This window comes from Hevea brasiliensis, chromosome 18, assembly GCF_030052815.1.
Source record: "Hevea brasiliensis isolate MT/VB/25A 57/8 chromosome 18, ASM3005281v1, whole genome shotgun sequence".
NCBI classification, from domain to species: Eukaryota; Viridiplantae; Streptophyta; class Magnoliopsida; order Malpighiales; family Euphorbiaceae; genus Hevea; species Hevea brasiliensis.
This window is the reverse complement of record NC_079510.1, coordinates 50,988,864-51,001,094: the sequence shown is the minus strand read 5'-3', so window position 1 is coordinate 51,001,094 and position 12,231 is coordinate 50,988,864. Positions and strand designations below refer to the sequence as shown.

The 12,231-nt window shown below is 29.0% G+C and overlaps 3 protein-coding genes across 3 annotated transcripts; all 3 read left to right on the top strand.

Annotated features, from left to right (window-relative positions):
* The first annotated feature begins 1,011 nt into the window (after positions 1-1,011).
* LOC110636621 (NDR1/HIN1-like protein 3) lies at positions 1,012-1,984 on the top strand. Its single transcript, XM_021786408.2, has one exon. The coding sequence runs from the start codon at positions 1,147-1,149 to the stop codon at positions 1,795-1,797; it is 651 nt and encodes a 216-aa protein (XP_021642100.2). The 5' UTR covers positions 1,012-1,146; the 3' UTR covers positions 1,798-1,984.
* Positions 1,985-4,073: 2,089 nt separating this feature from the next.
* LOC110636638 (NDR1/HIN1-like protein 2) lies at positions 4,074-5,317 on the top strand. The gene has a single exon (XM_021786435.2). The coding sequence runs from the start codon at positions 4,119-4,121 to the stop codon at positions 4,719-4,721; it is 603 nt and encodes a 200-aa protein (XP_021642127.1). The 5' UTR covers positions 4,074-4,118; the 3' UTR covers positions 4,722-5,317.
* Positions 5,318-5,384: 67 nt separating this feature from the next.
* LOC110636599 (uncharacterized) lies at positions 5,385-6,190 on the top strand. Its single transcript, XM_021786375.2, has 2 exons — positions 5,385-5,709; positions 5,797-6,190. The coding sequence occupies exons 1-2, from the start codon at positions 5,524-5,526 to the stop codon at positions 6,115-6,117; spliced, it is 507 nt and encodes a 168-aa protein (XP_021642067.1). The 5' UTR covers positions 5,385-5,523; the 3' UTR covers positions 6,118-6,190.
* Positions 6,191-12,231: the final 6,041 nt, after the last annotated feature.

Below are 12,231 nucleotides of genomic sequence, written 5' to 3'. Positions count from 1 at the left end.
GAGTGTGCCGGTACACCGTGTGACATAGCTTACTCGGATACACTGTAGCCGGGTAAGGGGTGTCACAGATTGAGTATTAATTTAGTCTAAATAATGATGCAACTTGGGAATGTCTAATTCAAATTATGGAGACTAAAGATGATTGAAATTTTTTGCATTGAGTTGCGTTTATAGTTGAATCATTTGTGACGCCCACTGCTTATTTGATGGAATTCTTAAGAGAAGCAGCTAGTGGAAAATAGGATAATTTTATTTTTACTTTTAAAATGAAATATTAATTTTGTTCATGTTTACTTTTAAAATTAACTAGCTTATGATAATATTTAAATTTCTCAAGTAGAATGAAATGTTAATTGCTTTTTCATGGGAGGCATTTTTAAATTATTTTTCTGTTAATTACTTTTAATTATTGTACAATGAAGCCAACCCTTCTATACTTATTCTATTAATTTCATTCTTCGACCAATCCTTTTGTACCTATCAATTTTAGTTATGAACTTATGATAGATGTGTATTGTTTAAAATTTAAATTGAGTTTTTTTTAATCAGAATGAATTTATTAGAAGCAAGTTAAATAAGTAAGTTTGGGTCAAACTCGAGCTCGAGCCTTGATTCCATTCGAACCTCGTGCCAAGCTAGAGCTCGTCGAACATTCATTCAGCCCAGCTCTAGCTCAAAATTTTCAAACTAGTCGAGCTTCAAGACAAGTTTCGAGCCTGACAGGTTCGAGCTTGGCTCAGCTTGAATACACACAAAATCATACGCTCTTCAGAATTCGCATATATACTTTTCATGAACTGCAGGGAAACTTTGTACCTTACTTACACAGCCATATACTGGTATAGAATTGGGTACCTCCTCATATCGACAAATAATCTGCATTCTGTAATACTAAAACAGACCATATATAATATGGCATGCAATTAGTTTTAGTGAGCTTTACATGCAGAGAATACCATACAAATATATGGAGGGATAACCCATTTGATAAAACAAATAGTGATATTCTTTTCTTCTCCGCGCAGAACAAAATATCCTACATATTCCTTATCTTCCCTCTTCTCTTCTCCACCTAGCTTCTTCACTACTTAAAAAGAAACAAATCCAACCAACGCTCTCTAGAAATTCTTTCATCCAATTTTGGAAATGAACCCCTCCGGCCAGGAAGATCCGTTCATCAAGCATCGCCACACCGCTCGCTACTATGCCCAGCGGGTCCGTGAAAGCCTCACCACCCGCGTCTCCAAGCTTATATGTGCCATTTTCTTGATCATTCTTCTCGTTTCTGGTATTGTTGCTTTCATTGTATGGCTTAGCTTGCGCCCGCATCGGCCCCGGATCCACATCCACGATTTTTCGGTTCCGGCTTTGAGTCAAGCCAATGGTTTTGAGAATGCCAAGATAACATTCAATGTAACAGCGCGGAATTCGAACCAGCACATCGGATTTTATTATGATCACGTGGAGGGTTCGGTTTATTACAAGGATCAACGGATCGGGTATACGCCGTTATTGGACAAGTTTTATCAAGAGCCCAAGAATACTACGATTGTGTATGGAGTGTTAAGTGGGGCCACCTTGACTGTGAATAGCCAGCGTTGGATGGAATTCTTGAATGATCGATCTCAAGGGATGGTGATCTTTCGTTTAGATGTAACATCAAACATTCGATTTAAGGTGTCCACGTGGGACAGCAAGCGCCATCGGATGCATGCCAACTGTGATGTAGGGGTGGGCCCTGACGGTTCAATCTTGGCAAGTTATGGGAATAAGAGGTGTCCGGTCTATTTCACTTGATAGACATTGGTATCATGCGTTGCAGACAAGAGATTGATGCAATTTCATTTTCTCAATATTTTTTTAAATTTATGTTCCTTAAATTTTCGACTTCATTGATTAATATGTAATTTCCTTGAGTTGGGAAGGCGTTAATGTTAATTACTTAGTTGTTGTATATTTAAACCATAACTTTTCTTCACGGTATTATAAATAATGCTTATATAACATTATTTCTGAAATCATATATAATATTATTATCATAATTTTCCCTAGGTAGAGTTCTTACTAAAATAATGTAAAGTAAAAAATTATTATATTGTCCATGTTTGTGGAAAATTATTGAAGTTTCGTTTGTCATTGAATTTAAGATTAAGAAAGTTTTTTGTTTTCAAAACAATATTATATTAAATGCTGTTAAAAATTATTTTTTAAAAAAAATATTTTATTATTTGAGCATTCATATAGGGTTAATCGTTAAAAAAATCTTGAAATTTAATAATTTTTACAATTAAATTTTAATATTTTCATACTTGTCAATCAAACTCTCACGTTTGATTGATGTGTCAAATTGACTCTAATTGTCAAAAAATCGCTAGTAAACTTAACGAAATTTCATGCCAGCTACTATATTATTATTGAAAAAAACCAAAATCAGAAGCCCCAAATTTGTATTAATTGTTAAAAAAATATGAAATTTGTTAATTTTTATAATTAAACTATAAAATTTACATAATTACCAATTAAATTTTCATATTTTATTGATGTTTTAAATTGACACAACTATTAACAAATTATTAGTGTACTTCAACCTTAGAAATAGAGCAAAATAAAACAAAATCAAATTCTTCCTCCTCTATACAGTGAATTCTTTTTTAAAATAAACTATTTGATCTTTTAAATTTTTTTTTAGTCTTTCTCAACACTTCAACTCTGCTTTGCATATCATTAATCAATGTATTATTTTGATTACACTTTTCATTGAGCTGCATTTATTTTTCAGTGATTTTATTATAAATCTCACCCAACTCTGTAATTTTATCCTTAAGAGTATTTTTTTGCCTAAATAAATATGTAAATAGCACCTTCTCCTGACTATTGCAAGGTGAATCAAACCACTAGAAGAAAAAATAGTCATTCTCTAAAATTAATTGCTCATTATATCAGTTATCAATAAACTTATAAAGTACAACTCTCAATCAAATTGTCAAAATAAAAGTGATTACAATTACTTGCCAAGCACTACATACTAATAGTTTATTGACGGTCGAGTCAATTTCAGACATTAATCAAATGTGAAGATTTAATTAATAATTATGCAAATTTCAAAATTTAATTGTAAAAATCGGTGAACTTTATAATTTTTTTTTTTTTGCAATTAAACCTGATTTGGAATTTTTGATGTGACTTCTTAAGTGATGATATGGTAGTTAACATAGAATTCCCATTAAGTATACTGACAGTTTATTGACGGTCGAGTCAATTTGAGACATCAATCAAACGTGACAATTTAATTAGTAATTATACAAATTTCAGGATTTAATTACAAAAATTAACCAATTTTAAAATTTTTTTACAATTAACCCATTCATATAACTAAAACATATTAAATTTAATTTTTAATATTTTTAAGTTAATATATTTAAAAATTTAATTTTATCAATACCAAACAAATCCAAAAAATAATTTTTAATTTTTTCCATCCCCGGAGTTTGAACCATGATCTTGACGAAGATCACTTTTCTTGTGAAAGAAGTGTCCTTAAAATCCAATAATATGCAAAGAAGAGAGGCAACTATTATCAAGGTTATTTTCTACTATGTCTACAAGACAACAGCTTCATACAGAAGAATTCTTTAGCTTCATAAAGAAGAATTCTTTCTAACTTGCTGTAACCTGCCCACCATTCTAAAGTTGCACTTGCATATCCATTAATATTGATAAATAATTAAAAGAGACTGAAAATTGATTGATAGGTGAAGACAATGTACACCAGAAGTTTATTAAATGAATATTTGGCATGAAGAAGAAATTAAAGATGAATAAAAAGAAGAGCATTGAACAAAAAGTATCGTATTCTTAAGAAAGAAGTATGTGCATCATTGGCAACCCAGTCACTAAGTCCCTTTAGTTTTCCACTTTCCACTTGGATTTGCATAGTAATAGTATGACTTCATTAAGTAAAGTAGGAACGGGATTGTAACAATTGGATATAGAGTAGAGACGTCCATGATTTTGACTCTTGGATACAAACAAGAAGTTAAACTGCTATATAAATTGCTGGTTGGTCTGTGGGTTTTAGTTAACAATCCCCTCGAGAAGTCTTTTTTCTCAGCAAATTAATGGCTCTCCACAAAGACACTAAAGCTCAGCTTTCTGTCTATCTCTGGTTTCTTCAAGTTTTTGTCGTGTTAGCTTCCATCTCCTATCTAATTTGGATATGTTTAACCCCTAAATATCCTATCTACACGATCACCAGTGTTAATATTCCACTTTCACATGGAAGCAATTCAACACTTCATCACCAAAGAGTCGCTCCAAACACCTCTATTATCCTCCTACTCCAAATTTCAAACCCCAACCAAGGATTAGGCATCTACTGTGATGACATCCACTTAGCCTTGCATTACAATGATTCTGTTATCGGCAACAAGTCCCTGCAAGGGTTCTACGAGGGCTACGGAGAGAATATTTCCTTGCGAGTTCCAGTGAATCCAAGCCATAAGTTTTGGTTTTGGAGAGGAACAACCAGCAGTATTAATGTGAGAGTTAGTTTAAAAAATAGAATCAAATTCAAGTACAAGATATTCAGAACTGTGACAAAGCATCACCAGATAGATGTGGAGGCATCTCTTCCCATTGGTTTGAATGGAAAGATTCTGGGAAACCTGAATATAAACCTACAGAATAGTGTCAAAGCCAGGCCCACAAGAAAAGGGAACTAAGGTTTAGTTTCTTACTAATTTCCTAACAGTTATATAATTATTTTCCTAGTCAGTAAAATTACTTTAGTATAGGTATATACAATGCAATTAGACCATGGGGAAATGGTGTTTCTTGGAATTTATCACTTGGCAAGTTAGTGATGCAGCTAAGAGATTGCAAGAAATTTTCCATTCTTACTGCAATACTGCAAGCCTTGCTGCTCTGTCTTCAGGAAAACTATCAAGATTGACTGATCGAACACCTTTTATTAGATCAATTGTAAAGTTATATTTACTGTATGAACCTAGTTTATTCATTATTAGATGGAGGCTCAATGGCTGAATAAAAACTGATGGGTTACACAAGAAATAGGTAACACTTTTCCTTTAACAACTCTCACAGGAAAGGTAAAGAATCTACCCTGCTCCTTGCACCTTTTAAGGTGCGGAGGAAGACTAACCACGTTATGAATCCCAATTTAGTTAGTTGTCGATCATGGCCAGAAGGCATGAAGAAGACTTTTGTCGCACCTTTTATCTCTTGTGCCAATGAGGGTTTGGATTGGCCTGTTGCATCACAGAAGCAAAATACCACTATGAAGAAAAGCATATATCTCCTTGTACATGAAACTTTGATAATATGCATTAACCTACAATATTCCCCTCATAACTCCTATCCTTCAACAGAAAGTATAAAGCTTCTTACCTTTCTTTGCACTCAAAGCATGATTGCCTTCCAGGGAAAAAAAAATAATTAATTTCATGCTAAAATGATCATTAGATACTTCAAAAAACTTCTCTGAACGTTTCAAAGATAATAGAAATGTGTGAAGCCAAAAACTTCTATTTATGGCTTCTTCAAATTATCGGCCTCTTAGGTCTCCTTGCTCTTTGTTTATGGCTAAGTTTTCGTCCCAAAGAACCTACCTTCACCATTACAGAGTTCTCTGTCCCATCGATATCTAGCCAGAAATCTTCTGCACCAGGCGATGCGTACCAGGATGACACCGTCAGTATTACACTGGAAATTAAAAATCCAAACAAGGACTCCAGTATCTACTATAATGACACTTTTTTTGTATTATATTTTGGGCAGGATACGGTGGGAAAGAGAAAAATTTCTTCTTTCAAACAAGAAAAGGATAAGAAGATTCAAGATAGGTACAACATGGATGCTGATGAGAAAGTACAGAGAGCTCTTGCCAATTCAATTTCAAATGGAAACGCTGAATTGAAGGCTGATTTATCAACCATGATTCGGTATAATACTTGGGGAATTAGGAGTAAGCATCATGCAATCCACTTGCAAGCTACTATTCCAGTTGGTTCAGATGGGAAGATATCTGGTAAGAAGAAGAAGATTAAACTGCATAACCTATACAAGAAATGGAAATTGAGGGATAAAAGATTTCTTTGAGCAACTTTACATTTGTTATTTAGTTCGATAGGACTAATGAAGAATCAATAAAGAACTCTGCTGTGTGTTTTCATTTTTTTTTATTATTATTATTAAACAAAACATTAATTCCCATCATGCTAATTAAGTTAAGTTTATGTAATAATGTGCTTGGCTAATGGAACACATTTGATACCAAATATTGAAAATCGTTTCATGGAAAGTATATGAAGTCCTAAATTTTGCATGTAATTTCAGCTTAATTAGGTATTATTTAGCATTAATTGTGGGATATTAGTTTTTCTCTTATGTGGTTGTGGTCTGTCTCTGATTCATTCCTATAGAACAAGCAATCATGGAAAGAAAAAAACAAAGAAATAGAAATTGGAAAAAAGGAAAAGGAAATAATATCTTTCTGCCAAAAAAATTTAAAGTGACGAATCCATTGAACCAAGTTATAAAATTAAGTATTAAATGACAAAATCGATATTAAATCCTGACTCTTATCGCTTTTAATCATACAATATTAGATGAAATATTGATTGGCATCAGCAGCATTGCTTGCCTAATTCTTATTTGAAGAAGCAGGTTTCCTCAGGGCATGTTTATAATCTCACAAAATTCTGTATCCAATTCTGATATTTGGTAGGTTAAAGCCCAGTTGATCTAGAAAACGATTGCCAAACATTACATGTGCACGGACATATCTAGAAATATTATATTAGGAGAGAAATTTGAAACATTTATCAACTTATATGAAAATTATTGGACACACTTGCATATATATATGTATATATATATATATATATATATATATATATATATATATATATATATATATATATTATGAAAGAATAGGTCTTACATTTATACTAATGAAAAAATATATGATATCTGTGCATTATATAATTTGTTGTATAATTTTTTATTTTTACTGAAATTTTTATAAATTTATGTAAGCTAAGAAATATGCAATACAAAATTTTTATAATTTTAATATATTTTTATTTATTTGGGATAATTTTATTATTTTTTTATATTCGTATACATTAAAAAAAATTTAAAAGATTTTGGGCTTATAGCTTAGGCCTTTGGGCTCCTCGTAATGGGATGGGGCCAGCAAATTTTGACATTACCGTCTCTACGCCCACTAGGCATGTTCGTATTTGTCTATTTTAAATTTTTATTTTTATTATTTTAGAAATTAGTAAATTTTAACTTATTATCACTTAATTTTGTATTATATATATACTAAAATTTACATACTCTTAGTTAAAACTTTTTAAAAATAATATTAAATATTTGAAATAAAAATAATTTTATTTTATTAAAATTTCAATTAAATGAAAGAAAGCAGGCAGAAAAAATTAATTTTAATTTGGCTCTATTACTTATGACAAGATAAGAATTTTTTATCGAATTTAAGAGAAATTTTATAATATATTAATACTTTCACGTAAGATATGCATATAGAATGATAAATTAGTTGAAAATTAATAAATAAACAAATAAGAAAATTAAAAATTATTAATCATTAATTAAATTTTAAATAAAAATAATATATGTTTTTTGGTAAAACTCTTATTAATTATTTATCATTTTATTAGTATCTCATTTCACTTAGATAACATTCAATCAGTAGATGATAAGTTCAATAAAAATGTAACAAATCAAACTAAGGAAGACAGAGTATTGACTTGGTAAAAGAAGAGAAGATTTTACATAATTTTACAGGAATTTTAATCATAATTATTAAATTTAGATGTGTTAAACTTTAAATTAATTTGAATTTATAATTGAACTATATAAGAAAGTGATCTGGGTATTACATTGGCATGACCTAAGTGTTATATTTATCTAATGTTGTTTATCTACAAATTAAGATTTACTTTGTCAAAAATCAATTAATCACAGAATTTCTTTATATTATATTATATATTTCTCTTTGAATTAAGGTTCGATCTTGACTTTAAATAGTTGATCTAACATTTAAAGACCGATTTCACACGTTTTTATTTTGATTGGAGAACTATGGCACAAACAATAATGTAATGAAATTATTAATTATGAGTAGGAAAAGGGGTTTGGAATGAAGAGAAAAGGGGAAATATCTAAATGCAGAAAAAAATAATTTTAAAAAATTTATAATTTTTAATATTAATACAGAACTAATCTCAAATAAAGTCGGATAGATATTGTCTTTTCCAATTAACTTGAGATTAGAACATAATTTCTATGAGTTAAAAAAAAAAAAACTTAGTTGCTATGTTCTATAATTATGAGTTCTTTAATTATGCCTCATTTGAATAGAAAAATAGTGATAAAATTAAGGGAGTATCTATTTCCACACCCTAATTTATTAGGGTCAAAATTAATGTAATAAATAATTTATAAAAGACTAAAACACTCTTAATTAAATTTTTTATAAATAAAAAAATTTAAATCCAATTTAAAATAGCTCTCTATATTAATAATCTATATTATCTATTGTTTCTATCTTTAGATGAAAGAAAAAAAATAAAAAAAATAATTTCCTCCATTATTTAAGTTTTTTAAATTAATAATTTTCTCCTTTATGCAATTTCTCTCTTATTTTCTTAAAATAAAGTTTTTAGAGAAGTCTACACATTATAATCTTTCAAAAGTAGCTTTTCTTTAATTAATATGTATCATTTGTTCATATTTTATAAAGTATATATGGATCAACTTATACACGTATGAAAATTTAATGTGAATATGTCAATCTTTTGAACGAATGTATAATTGACAATTATGTATATTTATTTAAATATTTAAAATCTTCATTGATTTAATGTTTTATTTTAATACACTTTGTTTTTTAAAAAAGATTATTATAAATAATTTCAAAACCAAAGTAGATTTGTAAAATTTTTTTATTTTTACATTTTTTAATAAGTAGTCCATTATTTAGTATCTCTATTTTACTGAAATTTATTAATTAATTTTTATATTTTAAAATACATTAATTAATTATTATCTTTTGATGATTTCATTAGTAATTTAGTCTCATAATTATTTTTTATATTTAAATTATCTTAATTTTCTCTACTTAATTATTTTTCTTCTATCATCTTTTATTTCTTTCTTCTCATGTTTTTCTCTTCTACATCCACACCTTTTTCTCCATCACCTTTTTCTCCATTATTGTCTCTCTATTTTCATCTTTTAATAATTCATACAAGTTATCTGTGCAAAATTTTTAATTAGTTTCCCTACACATCTAAGTAATTAAAAAAAATTATTTCACAATATATAAGACACAAAAATGATATTCAAGAAATTGAATGAATAAACTTAAATAATTTTAAAAAATGTAAATTCAGATTTAGTTTCCATATAGTAAAATTTTTATTTTTATCCAAAAATATATTTTCAAAATATCGTGTTTTTCAAAATACATAAATTAACTAATTAGTTTTACTAAAATAGATGAATAAAATAATAGTGTTTTTCAAAATAAAAGAATCAATTAATTCGTTTCCTTAAAATAGAGGGACTAAAGAGTGATTTGATTGGCATAGACTAACAAAAAATTTAATTGAGGGATTAAATAGTTTAACAGAAGTAAAATACATAGGGATTAAGCAATGTATTTTCAAAATATAGGGATTAAATAGTTAGTTTTATTAAAATATAAGGATTAAATGGTAATTTTTCCTTTTATAATCAAAATGACTAAGGAGGATAATTGATTTTTTTTAAGAAAATAGGTTAGATCTAATATACCCTAAAAAATTACCTCAAAAAGAGAGAAGTGCTCAAAGCCTTATAAACAGTATATTATCTATATTTTAAATCAACGTAGGAATATTAATACATCCCTTACCTTTAGATCAAATAACTGGAGCATAAAATACTTATGAGAGATCGAAACATTGGTTGGTAGAAGCTCTAATACAATTAAAAAAAAAAGATCAAATTTAACTAACTATTAAAAGTTAACAAAAAAAAAAAAGAGTGTTCAAAACTTTATAAGAGGTACATTTCCTTTATACTAAATTAATGTGGAATATTAATAATTTTCAAAAATATTATATTAATTGAGCTGGATAATTAATTTAATTCTGGGCTGGTGGCTGTAAGCCTGTAACACTATTGAGGATTTATGGCGGGGTAATTGGCTAGTGGTTGTGGTGCTTGTTAAGAGATATTTTTTAAAGCAGGTTTTGAATTATTTTACTGTTTTTGTTGAATTTATATTTATATAATTATTTTTCAGAAAATTTGAATTTGCCTGCCACTTCTCGATAACTTTATTAAGCGAACTACTGTTTAATCATTATGAGTATATATTAAAAAATATCACATAACATCAATATTATTTATTAATTAACATGCTCATGCATTATTCTGGAATTATATTTAATAGTGGTAAAATTGGAAATTCACGTATATTATTATTGTTGCATTTATTATTTGTGGAATTTCCAATATTTTATGGGTTAAATGGACTGTTATAATTTGTTCTAGTATGCTATAAAAGAAGTAAACTGCTGAATTAATTTTGAAAAAGATACTGATTAAAATTTAGAATTTTGTGCTTTGTCAACCTTGTTAGTGCGTAATTGCTTAGCAAGAAATATTTAGATTAATTATTGTATTGAACTAGTGTAGGTTCATTAATAATATTCCCAAGTATTTTTCATGGAAATTGAGTCGCGAGTATTTAATAAAGACTTATTATGGACTTGGATGACTTTATACTTTCCCAAATCATAGTGCTGGTTCTATTTGAAAATAGGTCATGAGGCATAATTTTTTACTTTTTCTACCAGCTCCTAGCTGTATGTCATTATCATGCTTGACTTGCTTTCCTATTTGGTGCATGAAATCAAACCTGGAAGCTTGTTCATTTACTCATTCGTCGTGTGATTTTCTAGCAGCTTAATTCTGCGTTCTGTATATCATTTTATTTTTTGGGACTACTAGAAAACTGATCAATAACGGAGCTGACGTTTCAAATTAAGACAATCCAAAACTAATATGCATGAGCTAATTTAACATTTCTTTTGCAACAAATCAACACCCAAGAACAACAAGCATGCATAAATAAACTACAACTGGAATAATAACTACGTATTTTGTATTTTACACCCCAATAATAATAAATAAGGACTCAAGTTGCAATTGATCTCAAGAGCAAAAATATATATCTCTTGGCTTTACTGCATGAAGCCGTGAAGAAAGATGGCATCTTTCATACTAATGGCACGATCACGTACGGTATTTTTTTGGTATTCTTAGCGTTCATAGCCATGGAACTGTTTCATTCACAATAGATATTTTTTATCCAAGTCATACTATTATTTTTATCATCTATCATTAAAGATAATAGATTTTTTTTATAAGTCAAATTTTATTAATGATAAAGTCAGAAAAAAAAACTTTAAAAAAAAGGAAAAATTAAACAATGGTCGATAGACCAAACTAAACCATGGTCGATAAATACTAAAGATATCTTTAAGATTATAAGAGTTTTAGGGTCAAAGGTAAATAAATAAAAAACAAAGATAATAGACAGATTACAATTGGAACAATGGCAACATATTGTGTATGTTACACTCCAAAAAATAATAAATAAAGAGACAAGTTGCTTATAAAAAAAAAAAAAAAAGAAGAAGCAAGTTGCAATTGATCACGAGAGCAAAATATATATCTTCAGTTTTACTGCATGAAGCCATGAACTAAAATCAAGTGCCTCTCAATATATACGGTAAGAAAAACCACAAAGACATCAACACAGATAGCATCTTTCATAGCAATGTCACGATCACTTTCTGTATTTTTTGGTATTCTTAGCTTTATTAGTCATGGAACTGAAGCTGTCTTAAGTCCGAGCGAATACTACTGCCCATCAAACACTACCACTTTCACCCCAAATAGTACCTACCATACTAATCTTGATTATGTCCTTTCTTCACTTCGCTCAAAATCAAATGTTACCAGCAAAAATTGGTTCTACAATTCCTCTACAAGCAAACCTTCCGCAGCCAAAGTCTATGGTGCTTTCTTTGCAGAGGAGATCTCAAACCCCAGGACTGTCAAGATTAAGAATGTGTGGAAGTCGTCACTAAAAATATTACAAAAATATGCCCTAGGAAGAAAGAAGCCATC